This window comes from Symphalangus syndactylus, chromosome 21, assembly GCF_028878055.3.
Source record: "Symphalangus syndactylus isolate Jambi chromosome 21, NHGRI_mSymSyn1-v2.1_pri, whole genome shotgun sequence".
Lineage (NCBI taxonomy): Eukaryota > Metazoa > Chordata > Mammalia > Primates > Hylobatidae > Symphalangus > Symphalangus syndactylus.
Genome location: NC_072443.2, coordinates 21944085 through 21966906, shown reverse-complemented (window position 1 = coordinate 21966906; position 22822 = coordinate 21944085). Strand labels below are relative to the sequence as shown.

Genomic DNA, 22822 nt, shown 5'->3' with positions numbered 1-22822 from the left:
GTCAGATTTTCTCTTCATGAATTAATCTATCAAACGTTTACTGGATCAAGAGTACTGTTTTCCTGTGAATTTAGGAAACCTAGTATTGGCACATCGATTTCTTCCTCGTCAGTGAATTATAATGGTCAATACATTTGACTGGTTTTGATTGACTACTAGCATAGTATCTATCATAGAACTATTTTGTGTGTGTGTGTGTGTGTGTGAATAGTCATTTTGTTGTTTTTTCCCAAGTGGCATAGCTCCTTTCTTAACAGATGAATTTGGTTTATCCAGCTTGGATTTTTATTGTTTTTCACTTTTCCAAGGTTTATTTATTTATCACCTTTTTTAATGAACAATAAGTTAAATCTTCACATCATAGCATTCTGATAACGTTATTTTTCTCACTTTTCTTTATTCTTATGTGGCTGAATTTAGGTTTGCCTAAAAAAAGTGCTGTTTCCTTTATTTGAATTTCCCAGTGAATTCTCTGAAGGAGCTTGTTCTTAAATTCTATTTATGCTGCTATATGTAGCTTTTTCTATGTTAGTAGATTATATGGTTTGGTTGTGTCCCCACCCAAATCTCACCTTGAGTTGTAATAATCCCCACGTGTCAAGGGCGGGGCCAGGTGGAGATAACTGAATCATGGGGTGGTTTCCCCCATACTGTGGTCGTGGTAGTGACCATCATGACGTGTGATGGTTTTATAAATGGGAGTTCCCCTGCAAATGCTCTCTCTTGCCTGTCACCATGTAAGATGTGACTTTGCTCCTCCTTCACTTCTGCCATGATTGTAAGGCCTCCCCAGCCATATGGAACTGTGAGCCAATTAAACCTCTATCCTTTATAAATCATCCAGTCTCAGATATGTCTTTATTAGCAGCGTGAAAACAGACTAACACAGTTGGTTTCGTGATTTTCTACCTAAGTGCCTGTTTTGTGCCTAAAGCAGTCAAACCCCCTCCATTTTTAGCTTGGTCAAGCCTTAAAGAAAAATTGAGTATAAATAATTTTTCAGCTTAGACCCAGTTGAACTAGGGTAGAGTTAGAGTAAAATGCATTTTACCACATATTGTATCTTATCACAGTGTCAGCCCCACCACCAGTGACTTGATGACAGAGAATCCTATGGTTGAATTTCAATGGATAAAGTTTTATTCTTTAGAATCCAAGAAATCAGTAACATTTTTCAGTGTGAGTTCTTTTATTCAGTGCATTTGTTATTATATAATTGTAATTGAAACCTTTAATTTTTTTTTCTTGCTGCAAACTTTTTACACCAACCCTTTAATTTAAGAGACAAAGTGAGTGAAAGTTCTGAGTATGTTTTACTAAAAGGTTAAGCATGATCTCCAGACAAATCTCATTTACTCATGTTAATGAAAGTACTTAAAGGCAGATCTCACTTGTGTTAAAATATTTATTCTTAACGTTCTTAAAGTTGGACATGTTCAAGGCTTAAAAATTAACTTCAAAAGTCAAGCCAATTCACAAACACCTAAATTAGGTGAAGGAGAATCTCTCCCAACTTTAAAATACCATTAAATACCTTCCCCTCATGCTGCTTCATTATTTTTTATAATTATCTCCATGTTGGGTGTAGGCTATGTCTTCTTAGATGGATAGAAAATTTGACTTTTCTCAGAATTTATGGAGAATAGCAGAGGTTAAGTGTTAGAGTTTGGAAGAGGTCCTATGAATGCAAAGTAAACAGAATTAAGATGTTAACAGAACTGTACTTATGCAGATTATATATTGCCAATAATGAGGCTCTGTATTTCAACAAAGAAAGTATTTCTACTGAATTGCTGCTGTCAAAGAAACAAAACCAAAATTTGCCATGGATAACACAAAATCGATGCAATTGAAAGTTAAAATCAAGGACTCATAAAATTTTTAACGAGTATTGTAATAAATGATTCTTCTAATTTGCTTTGATCTTTAAAATAAGTTTACTCATGAGAATTTTTTTAAAAATTTGAACATTTACTGCCATTATATTTTAAATGAAACTTATCTCTTAAAATGGATGAGTGTGCACCATAATATATCTTTTAATGTTCTTTTTAGATAAATAGGACCTCATTTCCATAATTGAGAGCAAAGAGGCTTAGCATTTTCAATGTAAGTTTAAGACGGGGTTGCCTAGCAATATTCAAATGAGAGAGTCCCTCCTCTGGAACTAGTTATAAAACAGTTGTCCATGTGAATGTGTGTCAAACTCAGAAAAGGCAGTGATTTCTTAGCACCTAAATTATAACCAGACAGGAGACCATGTAATCAGATGGAAACAATGTGCACTGTCAGTAACTTTTATGCAGATTAATTTAGCCACATAACACTTATTATATATGTATTGTTAGGTGCGGACCCTAATCATTCACTAATCTGTCATAAGTGCTTTGTAATCTCGTCATAGAATTGGCATGTAAAAACAAGGCCTCAGTTCTCATCTAAATCCTATTTCTGTGCATTTATTTCCTTCTATCTTGGCCCGCAATACACATTTCTTGGTTTTCATGCCATTATCAGATCTTAAAGTTCCTTTGAAAAGGCTTGATGTATTTTAGTTCAGGGCTTACATGCTATACCAGAAAAATCTTCTGCTACAACTCTTGCTGCCTTTCATGCTGTGCTGTCGACTCTTGGTGTCCATACAATATATGAGTTTTATTATATGCCTTATTTGGTTACTCTTGGTTTTATTCCTGTGTAGCCATTTATCTGTTCTCAATAATCCCTTTATTTTTGGTTAGTGGTGCAGTAGAGTTCTTTGAGTGGCCTCGGACCAACCCAGCTCTCTTTGCTTTCTTGCTTGTAGTTCTGAAGAATAACAGTAGAATGTGCTGGGAATGCAATATCCTCAGATAGGGAGGAACTGCCTGAAACCTGTCCCTCCTAGGAAATTGAATAGCTTGAGTTTGGAAGGAACTGCATGGGACAGCCAAGTTTTGTTCCTCTCTTCCCTGGAAGCAGGATGCCCTTTACAACTTTGCCCAGTATGTCATGTGGCCCCTGAAGTACATAATCCAGAGTGGACTGCCTTTCAGGGTCCCTCAGCTGTGAAAGTGGGGCATTCATATCAAGACTACATCTTTCCTGTTCAGCCTTCTTCAGCCTTGGAGGAACCACACACAATGGATCCAAGACTTCTGTCCCTTGCTAATTATCTATAAGAAGTAAACCCATTTCACATAACTTGTGAATATGTTTGCTTTCACTGGATTTTGGCAATTAGGTAACCAGTGCATGGTGGACCTACACAGTAGCCCAGGATGCAGTGGGCATAAGTACATACAGACTCCCGTTTCTGGTGGTTGGCATAGTGATGATTGATCTTTGCTATTTTCCTCATGGAATGGGAGTCCTTTTTTGGGACTGATAATTAGTGAAGCTGTTTCACAATTGGCCCTCCAAAGAATAGTGCCTGAAATATGGTAGCTCTATAATAAACTGTGTAAAGTACACAGTGAATGAGTATGTCAGACCTAGAACACGGCATGCAAAACACTCAAGTTGAAAAAATGTTAGAATTTCTACTTATATTTAGGTGTAAATCTCATTCTTCATTTACTTTAGTGTATTTTGAAATGTGGACAATACTGTCTTATATATTACATGTATACGATTTTTAAATGGGGCTCTGAAAGACTCACTGTTGGAGGGTAATCTCTCTTGTCACATTGCTTTCTGGCTCCCATGGCCCTTCTGCTTCTCTTCCACATGAGGACCAGTCCAGTACCATAACCAGAGCTGGGCTCGCACTGCTCACACAATCTTTCCAGACCGTCTTCTTTAACCAGTTCTGATTGCTCTTTGTTATGATTTGTGGGTCTCTAAATTGGCAAAGTCATTTTAATGGAAAATGTCTATTCTGCCCCTGTTTTGATTAGAAAAGGATAGCTTCCATGTAGCATACTGTTCTAAGGATATTTTTTTCTTGAAGATTACAAACCTCTCCCCGACAACTGCCCCACAAAACCCAACCTTTATCTATCACGTCTCCTTGTTTTTAAGCCCTCACAGCCTCTCTTTCCTCCAAATCCTTCCTAACACAGATTATAAAAAAATATACAAATAATGAGCAAATAGCAATTATAGTTAACACAGCAAGATAAAAAAAGTGAAAATCATCTAAGGTAAAATATATGTTCAAAGAAAGTTATATATAGATACAACTTAAAAAAATTGAATTATACATAAAATATATACATATCAAGGGAGTTTTCTCTTTAAAGTTATTTTCATGCAGATGTTTTTATAAAACAAAGAATCCTTTTCATATAAATGACCATTCTTCCTCTGTATTTTATTACACAGGATTTGCTTGAATTGACGCATATCTTCAGTAGGCAGATTTCTAACTATTTCATTCTTTTTAAGAGGAAATGTGAAAAGTATTTGGGGGCTTAGAACATTCATAGAAAGCTCTAAAATTTATAAACAAAGTTTTGACAGAATGCCAATGATCATTTGGCATTATCTTGCCTTTGAGACAGAATATCTGTCTATTATAATTTTGTTATAATAGAATATCTTCTGTTATAATTTTGCTTTGTAATCTAATACCATTAGCCAGGTCATCTCTAATAGGGATACTCTGTCTTGATTAACAGCATCACCATTTAGCCAGTTGTTCAATCTAGAAATATTAGTGCCATCTTTAAATCCTCCTTCTTCCTTACAATTAATATCCAATTAGTTATTAAATCATAATGAACATATAATGAACAACATATGTTAATTTATGTTATTTCTCTCCCCTCCTCTTTATTCCAGCTGTCATTGCCCTAATTAAAGCCATATGACCATTCTGGTTTATTGCAATAATGCCTAACTGTTCTGTCTGCTACTAGTCCTCCTGTGCTTCAAACTCTCCTTCCTTTCTTCACACTGTTTCAATAATAATATCTTTTTTTTTTTTTGGAAATAGAGTTTCACTCTTGTTGACCAGGCTGGAGTTCAATGGCATGATCTCGGTTCACTGCAACCTCCGCCTCCCGCGTTCAAGTGATTCTCCTGCCTCAGCCTCACGAGTAGGTTGGGATTACAGGCATGTGCCACCACGCCTGGCTAATTTTTTTTTTTTTTTTTTGTATTTTTAGTAGAGATGGGGTTTCTCCATATTGCTCAGGCTGGTCTCTAGATTCCGACCTCAGGTGATCTGCCTGCCTCAGCTTCCCAAAGTGCTGGGATAACAGGCATGAGCCACCGCGCCCGGCCGCAAGAATATCTTCTAAGACGTGCATCTATTTTTGTTATTTCCTGTTTAAATAAATCAGTGTCTGTCTCCTAGTTGCTATACAAAAACCTTCCAATTTCTTGGAGTGCCACTGAGGTACCTTTACCATTATTCCAGGAAAATTGGCCCCTCCATTGCCCCGGCCCCAAATTTTCATCGATAGGCCCATTCACTTTTTTGCATTTCCATGTCTTTTTTCTTTCTTCTTCCTCCGTCTGGACTACCTTTCCTCCACCTGTCAGCCTAATAAATTCTCCTAAGATTTGGTTCAAATTTTGACCTTTTCTGAAGCCTTCTTCAACCTTTGCTTTTTGGTACTTCTATACTTATTTTTAAGACCCCATAACAATACTTAATGTATTGAATTGCAAGGCAGCATGAGCCTTCTAATCTACCAAAGTATAAAGTCTTTAAAAGCAAGAGCTTTACTATTTTAAGTGCTGAATGTCCATGTTCATTATAAAGTCAATCCTCTGAACAGTAAGTAGTTCTGAGACTTAAAAAAAAAAATTGATTATATTATTTGCCATTTAATTGATACCTTATAAATTCAGAGACTTATTTCTTAATTAAGACATAATCTACAGCTTTTCAAAGGCAGTTTTTAGAGTGGGAATATTCTGGTTACCTAATTTGCTATTTAAGTCTGGGGTCCGATCTAAATTTTAAACAGCACTGTCCTAGGCCTCTTAGTCTTTATAATCACATAAGACAGAAAATGCCTAGAGTCTGGCTGTTAAATTTGATGTAACAAAACTTACATATGCATAAAAATTTCAGTTATCTGCCAATTTCATCAGTATCTTACATTTAATTATAAGCTTACCATTTTAAAAAGCAGTTAAAATATTATTTTATTAAATTTCAAGTCTGTTTATATAGGCTTACTGCCACAAAGAGTCTAGTAATTTCCCATCATATTTTATTCTTTTGGTAGATTGTATTTGTTGCAATTTTTATAAATATTACATTTTGAATATTTGTATAACACTTTTAAACATTATTCAGCATTAGAAATAATGTGCTTAATGGAAAAATTTTATATTCATTGTTATATAACTTCAAAAGTTATTTTAAGTTATAAATTTGTAAAGATAAAAGAAAATAAAGACCTTGAGAAAAATGAAAATAATTATGATATTTTCCAATTTAAAAATGGAGTTGAAAATACTGCTTTTTCTAAACTGAACAAATTGTTTTCAGAACTGATAGACTTTTATTTTTATGAAGCATTTTGGTCAAATTAAAAGATCTAATAGATACTACTGCACTGCTACTTTATATATCAGACAATGAGAGGTTAATTTATTTTCCTTAGAACTATACTTCTTTGTTGAAGAAACTGTGAAAAATACCATTGGTAAATTAATAGAGAACATTTCTACAAAGCAAATGTAGTTAGGCATAACATATTCCATTCACAATATTAAACTTGCATTTTATTCTGGAGTAACTGAATACAGCAAAATTTCAAAAAAACTCACAGAGCATGAAATAAAAAAGAACTCAATAATGAAGTTGCATCTTTTAAAATAATGTGTAAGGTGAGAAAATGAGAATATAATAAAAATCTTTTGAGTAGCTTTAATGACTTATTTTTCATTGAAACTGACTGCCAAATGGGTTAATGGTGAAGGTTTGTTTAAAAAATAACAGAATATAACTTTATGAATTAGTAGCTTGAAGATAGCACAACAGAGACTTTGAGATCAAATTCCTCAAAACAACAACCAAAGAGATCAATGAAATGAATTGGTTTAGGACAGTCAGAAATATTTACACTATTCATAGGACAAATTGAAGTGATATAATTTATGGATGACAGTTTGGTTCTAAAGTTTTAAATTTGCATTTCTGCTCACATTTTCTCCAAGTATCATTTAGGAAAAGGTTTACAGTATACTTGTATGTCTCCAAAGAAACCCATATGGTTCATTATAAGTATGATCAGATCATTCAAAAACATTTGGAAAAAAGGTCATTTTATAATCACTGGTTCCTCACTATCACTGAGGTAGTAATTAATTCTGCCATTTAGATACACAGAACTCTAATTAAAGAAAATTATTAAATCACCAAAGATATTTCAGCCCATGTTATAACATCCAGTCATGACATGGACGTTAAGCATGATGTTAAAGTCTCAGGACAACGAAAGAAAGAAAACAGTCAAGTATGAAAGGTTTTGTTTTCTTTTTCTTTTTTGTTGTTGTTGTTGTTGTTATAAACTAGACACTCAAAGCAAATACTTCTCAATTAAATAATGATATCAAATTAGCAAAGTAATAAATACAAGCAGAAAATTAGGAAGGCAGAAACAGAATTACTCTAATAACATTAAAAACAAGAAAAGTAAACAAACTATATTAGGAAAGGGCATATAAACTTACAGTTGTCGTATAAGCAGCTTCTGGATCATCTTCCAGCACTCTGGAGAGACCAAAATCAGAAACTTTGCATACTAAGTTGCTATTGACCAGTATATTCCGAGCCGCTAGGTCTCGATGAACATAACCCATATCAGAAAGATACTTCATGCCCGACGCAATGCCTCGGAGCATTCCGACCAACTGGATGACTGTGAAGTGGCCATCATGCTTCTGCAAGAGAATCACAATTGTGTAAATTGATTTATTTTAATGCAGTGTGTGTGTGTGTGTGTGTGTATTAAATAAGATCCTTACATTTATTTTTATTGGATCAAATGAAGATAAGCATCAACTTTGGTGATCATTGACTATATTCATAAGGAAAAGTAATAATTTGTTTGACATTTGAAGAAAAGGGAAAATCTAACTGGAAGTAGTGAAGGACAATTAAACAAAGGACAGAAGGAAATCAACCAAATTAACTCTCAGAACAAAATTATTTCAAAAGCTTAGGTAATAGGAGAGAACTAAAGTGAAATAAAGTAAGAGCAAAGGCTGCCAAAAAAAAGGCTACCAAACAAATAGAATCCACTTTCCATAGTTGTGAGCTTTGAACCAGCTGTACAGCTGGGTAGAAGGGCAGCAAAACCTAGGACTGGATAAAACCCGTGTGATAACTGGAGATACTGTGAAAAATAGTAGTCAGGCCAGGTGACTCAGGAAAAAAAAAAGTGATGGTATAAACAAGAAACAAGTATAGGAAAGCAGCAGAAGAATGAAAAAAGCACAAGCAAACAGAAAATAAATAAATTTTTCCATTTTTATCATTATATAGGGAAGATAGAAAAGTTGTTAGCAATTGACAGAAAAAGGAGACTATTTTAGCTCCTGATTGGAAGGATTAAATTAAATGATGTGGAGAATGAGTCAGGCATGGTATTAGTATCAATCCCATCTAAGTAATCAATCCCACCTTATTCCCTCCACCTTGATTTTTAAAATAATGTTTTCAAGAGTTAACAAATATCCAATTGTTATCTGAGCAAAATGTATGCACCAACAAGACCAGATCCAAATAGTATACAAATAGTACCCTTGAAATTAGAGGAAATAAAAATAAAAATATTTTAAGTGTGAAAAATAATGCATATTATTCTACCTAGTTATTTGGAGATTGTCTTTAATGGAGTTATAGAGCAACATGAAAAATTCTTATTTTATACATCAGGCAACATTTATTTATGAATGATATTAAAAATGAATATCTAGCAGTAGATTGTAGGGCTATATTACTTTATGTGCTACATTAGAAGCACAAATAAGAGAAACTTGAAAACTTTAAAAGTTAAAGCAGTTTTTATGAATACATATCTGATTTCAAACCATAGTGCAGCTTCAGGACACAGATGATCTGACCCTAGCTGTCATGGTAACACAGTCTCCTATACAATGATGATTAATTGTTCAGGTAAATGAATAAGCTTATACTACAAATGGAATAAACTTTGTCTTGCTCTATCAACTTATCTCTCTGATAGCTCTCTGATAATATCTCCAAACTCAAGTGCAGAGTAAGGGAAAGAACCCTCTCTTAAGAAAACACTCTTACAGCAAGAATATCCATTTAAGCCGGCACTTCTGTATAATTAATGTACAAAGGATGACCTAGCAAAGAAAATCTTAGGTGTTATTAGCTCTTTATGTTTCAAATCCATCTTCTTAGACAGTACACTATTAGATGAAATCTGCCCCTTCTATCGTGTACACTACCTACCACTCTTCTATTTGGAATCTTGAAACCTTTGAGTGGAATTGAAAGTATAAGTTCTTTTGACCTAAAATGAAGTACACTGAAGTTTAAAAGTTGGCTTTTTTACCTATTCAAAAATGGAGTTGCCTCCTATCATAATTCTTGTCAAGCAGAATTTTAAAGTAGTAGTGAATGTTAATGGGGCACCTGAAAACTCGAGTGTCTGTTTCCTTATCTACATGATGAGAATAGAGTCATCTAACTCAGAATTGCAGGGAGAATCATGTATGAAGCAGACAGCACAGCTCCTCACTTAATTTAATAATAGTTAGTCCTTGTTATTACTGCTATTATATGTGCTTTTTTGCAATTTTAATGAGTCAGAAAATTCCCTTCTCACTTTCCTGAAAACTCACTTCTCAACATATGTTCCCACATATATGATGAGAAATAGTTACTTAATAAGGCTGAAATTTAATGTTCTATCTATGCTGAGTGTGTACAAAGCACCAATTTGTTTTTTAATACTTTTATTGAAATATAATTCGTGTACCATACAATGCATCTTTTAAAGTATACAATTCAGTTTTTACCTTATTCATGGAGTTGTACAACTATCACCAAAATCAATTCTAGAACATTTTCATCATCCCCTCTGAAAAGGCCCATCTTTACTAGGAATAACTCCTCACTTCTCCTAACTCCTCCCACCACCCCGGGCAACCAGTATTCTACTTTCTAGCTCTATATATTTGCCTATTCTGGATATCTCTTGAATGGAATCATACAATATGTGGTCTTTTGTGACTGTCTTCTTTCACCTAGTATGTTTTCAAGGTCCATCCACATCGTAGCATGTATCAGTAATTTATTCATTTTATTGCTGGATAATTTCTACTCCTTTTGTGTATTCATCAGTTGATGGATATTTGAGTTACTTCTACTTTTTGGCTATTATGCAAGTTATTTTAAAAATTAATCTTAAAATATTTTTGTCACCAACATTTGAAGATTTAGATTAACTGCTTTCATTTCAATCATCATGGTAATAACGGTTCTAATAATGGTAAGTGGTATCATTTTAAAAATAAGATTTTGGTATATTAAAAGAATCTAAACTACTTTCTTTATGTTCTTTTATAGGACTATAAATGTAGGATATTTACTTCTAATCCACTGGCCAAGACATTCTCAGGGGTCCATGAGGTCAAAATTATTTTCATAATAGCACTAAGTACATGTTTTTGCCTTTTTTCACTAGGTTGATATTTGCACAAATGGTACAAAACTCTGATGGGTAAAACTGCAGAAGTCTTATCAGGAATCAAGTCAGTAGCACCAAACCAATCTATACTAGTATTCTCATATTCTTCTCTGACACAGGCACTCACAGGAAGATTAAAAAAAAAAGCTAGTTTTTCTTAAGAATGTCCTTGGTGAAGCAGTAAATCTTACGAGTTTCATTAAATCGTGATCTTTGATTACACACTCTCAGCATCAATATCTCTGAGGAAGAGAAGAAAGCAGGATTGGGCAGCAGCAGGTTACAGCTCAGTGCCTTCACCCAAAGGCCTTCGTCTATTTTATGGGATGTTCTGGATAACTCCTCAGAGTTGGCTCAAACTGAGGAAAAAAAGACTGGGCCCCTGTCCTCCTACATCAATCACTGGATTCAGGCTGCTCGCGTAAAGGGGTCATGGCCTTAGGTGAGGTAGCTTTCTTTAGCCAAGAGCATTCCCTAGGGAATGATTCGGTTAAGGACTACCAGCTTCCAAAACTCTGGAAGCTATAGGAATAAGGAAGCTGATCCTGTGAGCCCTCCCAACAAAGTTCTGCGTGCACATCTTTTTATAATCTTTCCCAGGGAACTCAACCTGTGTTATTTTATCTCTCTATCACTACAATCATCTGTCTATTTATCCAAGATTCACCCATCTATCCATTGGTCTATCTACTGTTTACAAGATGTGGGCTTGATGAAAAAAAAAAAAGCTCTAAAAATAGTTCTATATGCTTTTGGAAATGCATATCTTAATTTCTTCCACATTATTATAGGAGAAAAATAGCTAACATTCATTGAACACTATAAGCCAGTCCCAGACTAAGGTTTTTACAGGTGTTATTTTATTTCATTCTCTCAATATTGATGTGATGGAAATGTAGTGATTATCTTCATCTTGTAGATGGTGAAACTGAAGGACAAAGAGATCTAATAACCTAGTAAGTGGTGGAGTCTGGATTTGAATCCAGGCAATGACAGAGCCTGTATTCTTATCTATTGGAGTTTTTGGAAAAACAACTGAACCAAATTTTACCTAATTCTGGGCTAGTTTGGGTAGCATAATTTGGCAAAATAAAGCAATGTATAAAGACCTCTAAGGTCATTTAACCAAAAGCAAACAAACAAAAACATTTCAGATAAATCAATAAATGAGGATCTATTCACCTCTGTCTGGCTGAGAGAAATAGCCCCATTTATTCCTACATGAGGTATAGCACGAACCTATTTCTCTACAAATGACACAACTCTCTTATTCAAACAAAATCTATATTCATTTTTCTGGTCTTCCTCAACATAGCCTTCTCAAGTTTGGTTTAGGACATATTGGTTTCCTTGAATATGGTAGATGGTTAATAAACAGTGACAGAATTAAATAACTTTTGATCCTATCTTGTGGTGCAATGGTTGTTATTGCTATATTGTTCATACTGTCTTGTATAAAAGAGACTGTTTCCTTTTCCTAAAGTAGGACATGAGTATTATCCCTTTTATGTAGCAGTTCTATTACAGTATCCACTATATTGCCATGCATTGTGTTAGCACTCGATAAATATTAATTCAGATTGAATCGAATTTTTTATGAGGGGAGGAGAAAAATGTGAGAGCACTGAGATTTAATATTTTGGGGCTTCCTACTGCAGATTAATCTAAAAGAAACTATGAATTTTTTATGACATATGGTCTCTTCCCAGGAAGGCAGATTCAAATGAAAGAGAGTGAATATGGCATATTTATATACTGCATCTCAGAGATTAGTAGCTAGAATTCAGTTTGTCTTCATCCCTCTTTTTTTTGCTCTCTCAACCTGACTGCTGAGAAACACGGATTTTACCCTCTAACTGACAGAAAGGGTGAGCCTGATTGGAAGGGGTTTCTGAAAGCTATACATAATAATGCCTGCTGTTTCTAAAAGCTGCAGAGCTCCATCAGACTCTCTCAGACACCAGAACACAGCATCCCCAGATCTGAGCTGTAAATGACATGTTGCATTGTCATGTGGTAACCCAATCACTTCAAGATGGTTGTCAAGGCCCTGCTTCATGGACTGTACCTACATACACTTCAAGCCTCTCAGTGTCCATTCATCTTAGGCTGAGCTCAAGTACTCAGACTGAGGTTATGACAAACATAGGATCTGAGTCCCAGGCTGTTCTGAAGCCATCACATTACTTTCTAACAAAGTTTTCTGTGAAAACACAAATCTTATCCTGTTACTTGCTTTAAACACTTCAATGATTTTCAGTGACAGAATAAAGTGCAGTGTCTTAGTCATGAATACAAAGACCTGACCCTTGCTCATATCTTTAGTTGCATACCCTTATTCTGCTTTACTTTTTTATTTTTTTTGCATGTGCTCAATTCACCCCTACAACATGCTGTTTTATATCTAATGTGTTTTGCTTATACAGTTCCCGCTTCCAGGAAGGTCATTCTAGTCTTTGTCACCTGAGTTTTTTGTGACATGTATTATCTCTTCCAGGAGGCCCTTGCTGAATCGTCAAGTTTATTCCTTCTAACGACACTCCCTGAGTATCCTATGGGCCAGTTACTATAATTCTAGGTGCTAGGAGTCAATGTGGGAAGCAAAACAGGGTGATTTGAGAGCAATAGAGAGAGAAACTTGGTCCAACTTGGCTTTGTCTCTAAAATAGATCTCAAACCTTGGCTAAAACCAAATATGTATGTGTTTGTCTCTCCCACTGGATTGAACATGATCTCAAGAACAATGAGCACATCTTGTCTTGTTCACCCTTGTAATCCCAGGGCCTAGCACCTTGCCTGGCACAGTGGATATTTAATAGATATCCACTAAATTGAACTAAACTGAATTCATTTATTTTTCTCTTAAAGGAGTGAAGCTTTTCAAACTTTCATTATGTGGTAAGATATTCTCTTGAAGTATTTTTAATGAAAAGTCATATTTACTATAGGAGATTCTCTGCAAAGATCATGAATGAACAAGAAGTACTGAAGTGTTGACTACACTTGCAGCCATCTCCACTTTTGGGGACAAGACTCTGATTATGACTACTACAAAATTTTTATATTTTTGCTGAAGAGCGAGGAAAAGGGAACTAAATATCTTATATAAATATCTGCTATATTTCTTTCTAGATCTTCACTGGAGAATCACTGATGTCAAGCCCACCAACCGAATAGCTTAGAAACTGTCAAAGATCTATGGACCATAATATAAATCACTGCCCTCAAACTTTCTTGCTGAGAAATGTGCATTACTAAAGCAGATAACTCTGGTGATTCAGTGTCCTTAAAAGGTTAAATATGATGATAGACGACACTATAACCGGTAGATGATAAGCTGCTATTCTTGGGGAGAATTAACAAAAATTGCATGTCACTGATTCTACAAACATTTAGAGGATACCCTTCACAATGTGGTGTCATGGGTACCTACAATAAACAAATTTCACAGATTCCTCACAAATCTGGTTCAGTAAATACTATTGGATAATGACAATTTAAGCTAAAAAAATGAAGTAATGGAAATTTGGTCCATATGTATATCAAAAGCCTTTTTGGTTCACTAACTACAAATTATAAGAAATGACACTAGCCTTTCAAAACAAAATGACAAAAAAAGAAGGCTAAGTGGAAGCCTTGTAAAATTATTAATTCCAAACCTTCAACTTGAGCTATAAAATGGCTACACAGGACATTTACCTTACTAGATGGTTTACGAGAGACCAAGGTATGCAAACACTGGACACTTCAAGCCTCTTGTTCCCATTTTTGTGTTGCTAGAGATCATTCTCAAAAAACTGGATGTCAGAAATGCAAAGGGTTCATAAGAGACAAAAGATGGGCATCTCTGAAGAGCCAGAACAGCACAGAGGATCTGACTTTTGGGGTACTGATTGTCCTTTGGTACAAAAATATCCTCACCCATATTATTTGCCTGTTTCCACTTATTTTTGTTTTGCTCTCTGAAATTCCTCTATTAAAATATTTTTGGGGTTTACAAATCCAGTAAAAGATGAAAAATCATCTGGAGGAATTAGAATAGTATTTGTGAGTCACATCCTCGCATAAATCAATCTAACCTTATATCCAGCTAAGATTTGTGCCAATGAGAAAATGGAAACTGAGATTAGGATGGGATGACAGTCCAGGTTACAGGTTATTTTATAAGGTGGAAAAAGACCTAAACTCAGGAGAGAGGGGATGAAGAAGTGCTACCACATGTGATTTCTCACAATAAAAGTTTTATATTTGAGGTCTTGGAAGGAAGATGAAGAAATAGGTAGATACATAGAAAAATTGCCTTAAAATTTTTGCCCAGGGCAAGTCACGTAGAGGGAAGGAAAACACGCTTTCCCCATTTTGAAGGAAACTTCCAGGCCTCTTTCCTATTGGACGTTTCATCTTTTAGCTGTAGTCTGTGTTAAAGAGGCTTCTATAAGTCTGCCCAGGGACTTCAGCAATGTCTTTAAAAGAAATATTTATGGAAAAATGCATTTTAAGTTCTGAACAATTGATTTATAAATGACTTTGCAGAAAACAGTCCTTGGAGGATTACTTCTATAACTTAAGTTTAAAGTTAAATTTCAGTTTTTATATGTTTCTAAATCAAAAAGGTGACTATACTATGACTTTTTAAAATGATGTTGAATTTGAAAAGGAAATGTTTGGGATTGTTTATAGATTTGAAAACACCAAATCACTCTTGTTTTAAAAATAACCACCAAATAAATAAGTAACTCTCTCCTTTTTATTGAAAATTGTCTTGGTTCTTGTAGTCTTCCCAGTTGAAAATCTTACTATAATTTAACTTAATAAATCCTTCAAAGATCTTTCTCTTGTAGTCATCATGCATTTTGAACTTAAGCTAGGCACAGTTATATTTTTAGTTGTAGTTGAGAGAGGCCACCAAGAGGGAAATCAGTGATTTCAATAATAAGAAAACTAAAAATGTCATTTCTGATACACCTAAAAACCTAGGAAGAACATAAGTAGATATGGATTTGTGAAACATGGTGGTTGGATTTCAGAATTACATGTTAAGAGCTAAAAATGAATCTGAATATAAGATAGCTTTAGCTTACAAAGGTTACTACTGAATTTGCTTTGTTCAAAATAACTTCTGCTTAGATTTATATGAAAGTAATATATACTAGTTACTGTGTGTTATATTTATACAAAGTCAAAATTAAATTTAAGTTATTATTTGGGGCAGGGTGTCACAAAGTGCCATCATCTTGATGAAGCATCATTAGACATATCAGAATAATCCAGGGTTTTTGCAGACCATATCTGTGCGTGTCTGCATATGTATCTGGTGAAGTCTCTCTAAGACGGCGATTCTGGTTATTGGGCATGGTTGAGAATTCTAAATTTAGGGTTTAATATTCAGTTCTGTAAATCCAATATCTCATAAATGGCACAACCCAGGGATAGGAGTGACCATAGAGGAGTTCAGGAAAAATACATAGAATTTCTTTATATATAATTTTAAATTATATACAATCAAAAGATCAATGTCAAGTTTCATATGCAAAAGAAGAATTAATGAGAATTATAAATTATAACTTCATGGTATCAGTTAACACAATGTTTAAAGATGTATACTCATGCTATTGAATACTGCTGCTCAAACTCCTAATTTACAAAAAAACTTCACTCATCCATACCATATGCTTGGTTCTAAGCACACCATGCTCTCATATATGTGCATGTCTGATGTCACATTATTTTTAGAATAGTATTTAGCATTAAGCTGACACAGGTGTAGTAAATGATAACATTCTACTGCATGAAGTTTAACCTATTTTTCTCTTAAAAATGTAATTAAGGTATGTTTCAACTATAATTTTTATGGCTTAAAAACAGTTGGCCAGGCATGGTGGCTCACATCTCTAATCCCAGCATTTTGGGAGGCTGAAGCAGGAGGATCATTTGAGGCCAGGAGATTGAGACAAGCCTGGGCAACATAGTAAGACCCCATCTCTACAAAAATAAAAAATTAGCTAGCACGGTGGTGTATGTCTGTAGTCCCAGCTATTCGAGAGGCTAAGTTGGGAGAATCTCGAGCCCAGGAGTTTGAGGTTGTGGTGAACTATGATCATGCCACTACACTCCAGCCTGGGCAACAAAGGCTCCAAATAAATAAATAAATAAACAAACAAACAGTTATTGGTGGGTAAATGCAATTTTCTTCTTTTCCACTGCTGAATATAAAATGAGTGTTATCAAGACTAATTTCACTCTTCTACCTCAGCACAAATATAACCACATGCACACAATTTACAAGAAAAGTGTGCTAATAAAATACAGCTCTCATTATTAATAAATAACTAGTATAAGGTGAAATGCCATATTTACTAGATTTATAATTTGAGTACATAAATATTTAAAAGATCTCTTTAATTTTTAAATTAATATTTGCTTCGCATTTGCTCAAGGAAACTCTTCAAATGTCTCACATTGCTTTTGAAATGCTGATATGCACTTATATATGTTATTTCAACACTCATATTCCTGAAGTATATCTACATTTTTTAATGGTAAAAATTGAAACTATTTTTAGCCACCTGAAAAAACAGATCAGGAAATAACAGAATTTTATGACTGTTAGTGATATCTTCTGAAATATAATAATAATAGATGACCTTATGAATACCTGATTATGTGGCAGACACTGTTCTAGGAGTTTTATGTCTATTAGCCATTTAATACTATAGTGCAATAAACTTAGGAAACAGTTATTGCCTATAATTGAACTTATTTTGTACGTAAATGTTGTCCTTCATTTTCTTTCTTTTATACACTTTATCCAATCCATCAGCAAATCCTATTGGCTCTACTTTTAACATACATCATAGACTTTGACCATTTCCCATAAACTCCACTGCAACGATCCTAGTTTAAAGCATCATTATCTCTTATCTGGATTATGGCAAAAGCCTCCTAATTTCCCTGCATCTATTTGTGCCTCACTGTAGTCTCTTCTCAATACAGCAACCAGATCCTTATGAAATATAGTAATTAGGTCATCATGCTATGCCTCTATTCCAAAGACTACAGTGGCTTCCCATATTACTCAGAGAAAAGTCAAAGTCATCATAATGGCCTACTATGTCTCATTTCAGTAGTTTTCCAACTTGGCTGCATATTGGACTCAACTGGGGGAACTTTTGACAAATATTGATGCATATGTCCCATCTCAAGAGATTTTGATTTCATTGGTCTGGGGTAAAGCCTGGAACTTGAGATTTTTAAAAGGTCTTCAAATTTAAATTATTATAATATATAGCCAAATATGAGAATCATTGCTGTTCAAGAGATGTTTCCCTTTCTGTCTCCATCTGCTCTGACTTTATCTTTTACTATTCTTCTTACATAATCCTCTCTAGCCATAATGATAGGGTGACTATATATTTTATATATTTTATTATTCTAACTGCAGAGTAAAAGGCTCATGCTAATAATTGTGAAGGGACAACATGCATAATTTGGCATTGTTTTAGGAAAAACAGGCATTATGTTCATCAAGCATAAATACTTATTTGCAGTTCTATAGAAATAAAATGCTCCTACTTCAGAGAACTGGCACTTGCTATTACTATTCCCTGGAATATTTTCCCTCAGCTATCCACTTTATTTGCTCCCTTACCTTCTTCTAATCTTTACTCAAATGCCATGTTTCAGTGAGACCTTCTCTGCCACTCAATGTAATCCTGAAACCCACTCTCAACTCCACTTGCCTTTTCCCTGCTTTATTTTTCTCCACAGCAATAACACCATCTGACTTACCATATATTTTGCTGAATTCTTATTTCTCTACCCACTAAATTTTTTATTTCTCTTTTCTTACTTCTGTATTCCAGGATCCAGAAAAGTACCTGCCCTACTGTAGTCTGTCAATACATATTTGCATAACAAATGAATAAATGATTTATCAACTGTTTGACATTGGGCAAGTCACCTAACTTGCCTTGCCTCAGTTTGGTCACTGGTAAAATGAGGATAGTGGTAATAACTACTTCACAGTGCTGTTGTAAACAATAAGTGAGCTAATGCATGGGACTGGAATAATGCCTAACCCATAGAAAGCACATGTAAATGTTAGTTACATTAGTTTATTAAGTATATTAATCTCATCTTTACTTCAGCCACAGACTCCCAAATGGACATCTGGAAGTTGTCATTTCTAAAACTGCCTCACTTTAGAAATCTTAAACATCAACCTACTATTATGGTGGTAAACCTGCTCTCTAGAGAAAAGACAGAAAGCCCTGATTTGTAGCATTTGCCAATTCCTGTGGTGTAAATACTCCCAACATAGCAAATTTTAAGCTACTAACAGTTTATCAACCAGCTCTTGCAAACTGGTATGATCTGGCTTTAGCACACTACTGCCAGTACCCTACTTTCTGGCCACATTCTTCTTTCCCTTCCTCTCTTACTCTTATACAAAACTATACTTTCTCGTCTATGCAATAAAGACTTCTGGTCCATATACTTTCGATTATTTCTAGTTTATTAGACTCTTTATTTCCTTCTTTATCTAGCATGGATTCATGGTCTGTTACCTGAATTATCCCTTCACTACCATCCTCAGTTCCCTTTTGACATCCTTGTTTTTCTTTTGTACATGCTCTACAAACCATAGTTTCTATTATCTTCACTCTTACATTTGGGGAGTTGAGTGTTCATGTAGAAAATCACATAAGCATGCACATCACTGCCATAGCACATTTATGTTCTTCAGCATCAGCTGAATGTTCAGCATGATTAGTTAATTATTTTTCTCCAGGACCAAGATGAGGGCTGGCAAGTTTGGGGAAAAAATGTATACAACTAGCACATATAATTGGGACAACAGGCCAAAAGATCATCTCTACTGGATACTTACATTGCATACAATTAATAACTTTGATAAAGATTTTTGGTTGGTTGCACCTGCTGCGGCCTTGAAAAAACAGTAGTAGAACTTGCTCTTCACAGTCCAGCATTTTCATGATCTGCTAATTTTCTTTTTAATTTCAATAATTATTCCAAACATTCACCTTAAAGGAAAGTTTGTCCTCAAATTCCCATAACAACTCTTCTACTACTTGTGTAGAAATGCAATAGAATCAGGGCATCATTTCCTTCAATTTATGCATGTTCCTCATAAAGCTATCTAGATTCACAACACTCCAGTCTTGGGAGATGTGGCAGCTTCTACTCTCCAAAGTCAATCCTCCACTAGGTTCCTTGATTTTATACCTTTTCATATCCTTAAATCTTTTGTTTTATCAAGTTTTTAAATTCCCCCCTTCTTCTTTTTCAGTGTATACATAGTCCAAATTGTCATCTATTTTAAAAATACCTTGATTTTAAGATACAACAATTACAAACATTACCATAACTAACAACAGACCATCAAAATATATCAAACAAAAATTGACAGAATTGAAGGGAGAAAAAGACAGACAAACATTTCAAAATCCCACTCTGAAAAATGGACAGAATGACCAGAGAGAAGATAAGAATATAAAGGACTTGAACGACACAATAAACCAACTAGATCTAACAGAAGTACACACTATACCCAAGAAAAATAGAACAAAATTTCATGTGGAATATTTTCTTTGATAAGCCATATGTTAGACAATAAATTTAAGTATCAAGAGATTTCAAACAGTAGATTTCATACAAAGTATGTTCTCTGATTACAACAGATAAAGTAAGAAGTAAATAACAGAAGAAAAACAGAAAAGTCCATAAATTTGTGTATAAACAATAAACTCTCAAACAACCAATGGATCAAAGAAGAAATCACAAAGAAAATTAGAAAATACTTAGTGACTACTGAAAATGAAAGTACCTCATATTACAATTTGTAGGACACACATCCAAAGCAGAGCCAAGGAGGAGATTTGTGGCTATAAATGTCTGTATTGAAAAAGAGGAAGATCGCAAAACAACAACCTACCTTAACAACGTAAGGAACAAGAGAAGAACAAACTAAACCCAAGGGTAACAAAAATAAGGAAATAAAAATTAGAAGAAAGATAAATAAAATAGAGAATAGAAAAACAATAGAGAAAATCCACAAAACCAAAAGTTGGTTCTTCCAAAAGAACAACAAGATTAACGAACTTTTATCTAGATTGCCCAAGAAAATAAAGAGAAGACTGAAATTACTAAAACCAGAATGAAGGTGCAATGTTACTACCAATTCTACAGAAATAAAAAGGATTATGACAGTACTATAAATGATCGTATGTGAACAATTAGATAACCTGGATAAAATGGAAAAATTCCTAGGAACACAAAACCTATCAAGACTAGATGATGAAGAAATAAAAAACCTGAATAGACCTATAACTAGTAAGAAGATTAAATTAGTAATAAAAAATCTCTCGATAAAGAAAACCCTTGGACCTGACGACGATGGCTTTATTGGTGAAGTCTACTAAACATTTAAAGAATGAACACAAATCCTCCTCAAACTTCATCCTAAAAAATTGAAGAGGAGAGAGATATTTTGATTCATTCTATGAACATTACCTTGATACTAAAGCCAGACAAAGACACTACAAAAAAACCCCCACATTACTATAGACCAATATCCCTTAACCATTCTTAAAAAAATCCCCAGGAGAATACTAGCAAATGGAATTCAGCAGCATATTAAAAGTATTATACACCATGGCCAAATGGAATTAATTCGAATTAATAATTTGAATGTCAGGGTGGTTCAAATATGAAGGTCAGTCAATGTAACACACCAAATTAACTGAATGAAGGGGGAAGATCTCCACAATGATCTAAATTGGTGAAGAAGAAAACATTTGACAAAACTCATCACAGTTTCATGATAAAAACACTCAACAAGCTAGGAATAAAATTACTTTGACATAATAAAAGCTATATGCATGTTTATATAACCCACAGTGAACATCATACTCGACAGTTACAATTTGAAAGTTTTTCCTCTAAGATAATGAACAGGGCCAGGATGGCACTTTCACCACTTCGATTCAACATAACTAACAGAATTCCAACAACAACTTTTTTTTTTGGCAGAAACACAGAAGTCCACCCTAGAATTCACACTCACATTATATTTCAAGGGACCTTAAATAACCAATAAAGAAGAGCAAAGCTGGAGGATTCACATTTCCTGACTTCAAAACTTAGTATAAAGCTACAATAATAAAAATATTGTGGTGTTTGCATAAAGACACACATATTGACCAAGGAATAGATTAGAGAGCCCAGAAATAAACCTTTTCATGTATGATTGCTACGGCTTGAATGTATGTGTCCTTTCCAAATTCGTATGCTGGAATCTAATACCTAATGTGATAGTATTAAGAGTTGGGCTTTTGGTAAATAATTAAGTCATGAACACTCAATCCTCATGAATGGGATTAGTGCTATTGTAAAAGAGGGTGAAAGGAGCGTCCTAGTCCCTTTTCGCCCTTTTTGCTCTTCTGCTCTTCCACCATGTGAGGACACAGCTTTTGTCCCTTCTGTCATATAAGAATGCAGCAAGAAAATGCCATCTTGGAAGCAGATAGTAAGCCATTACCCTTGGGCTTGGACTTCTCAGCTTCCAGAACTGTGAGAAATAAATTTCTATTATTTATTAATTATCCAATCTGTGTTATATTGCTCTACAAGCAGGAAGGGACTAATACAATGGTCAAATAATTTTGAAAAGGGTGCCAAGATTATTAAATTTGGAAAGTACAGTCTTTTCAATAAATGATGCTAGGAAAGCTGAATATCAACATGCAAAATGATGAAGGTAAATCTTTACCTAAAACATATGTAAAAATTAACTCAAAATGCATCAAAGACCTAAATGTAAGATCTCAAATTATAAAACTCTTAGAAGAAAACAGTGCAAAAGCTTCATAACATTAGATTTGGCAACAATTTCTTAGATATAATACCAAAGCCACAGGCAACAAAAGAACTGACAAACTGGGCCACATGAAACTTGAAAACTTTTGTGCATCAAAAAAACACTTTCTGCAGAGTAGAAAGGCAACTCACAGAATGGGAGAAAATGCTTGTAAATCATATATCTCCTAAGGGAATAATATCCATCCTATATAGAGAACTCCTAAAATTCAACAAAAAAAATCAAGCAACCTGATTCAAAAATGGAAAATGGACTTGAATAGATACTTCTATAAAGTAGATATACAAATGGCCAATAAGCACTGAAAAGATCC

General features: G+C 34.4%; 1 protein-coding gene across 4 annotated transcripts in view; it reads right to left on the bottom strand.

The window, feature by feature from the left end:
* EPHA6 (EPH receptor A6) overlaps positions 1 to 22822 on the bottom strand; it is a 951077-nt gene that overhangs the window by 98859 nt on the left and 829396 nt on the right. For all 4 annotated transcript variants that reach the window (XM_063630562.1, XM_063630563.1, XM_063630564.1 and 1 more), the window contains one exon: positions 7618 to 7827. In XM_063630562.1, coding sequence (XP_063486632.1) covers positions 7618 to 7827 — 210 coding nt within the window. The remainder of the gene's footprint in view (positions 1 to 7617; positions 7828 to 22822) is intronic.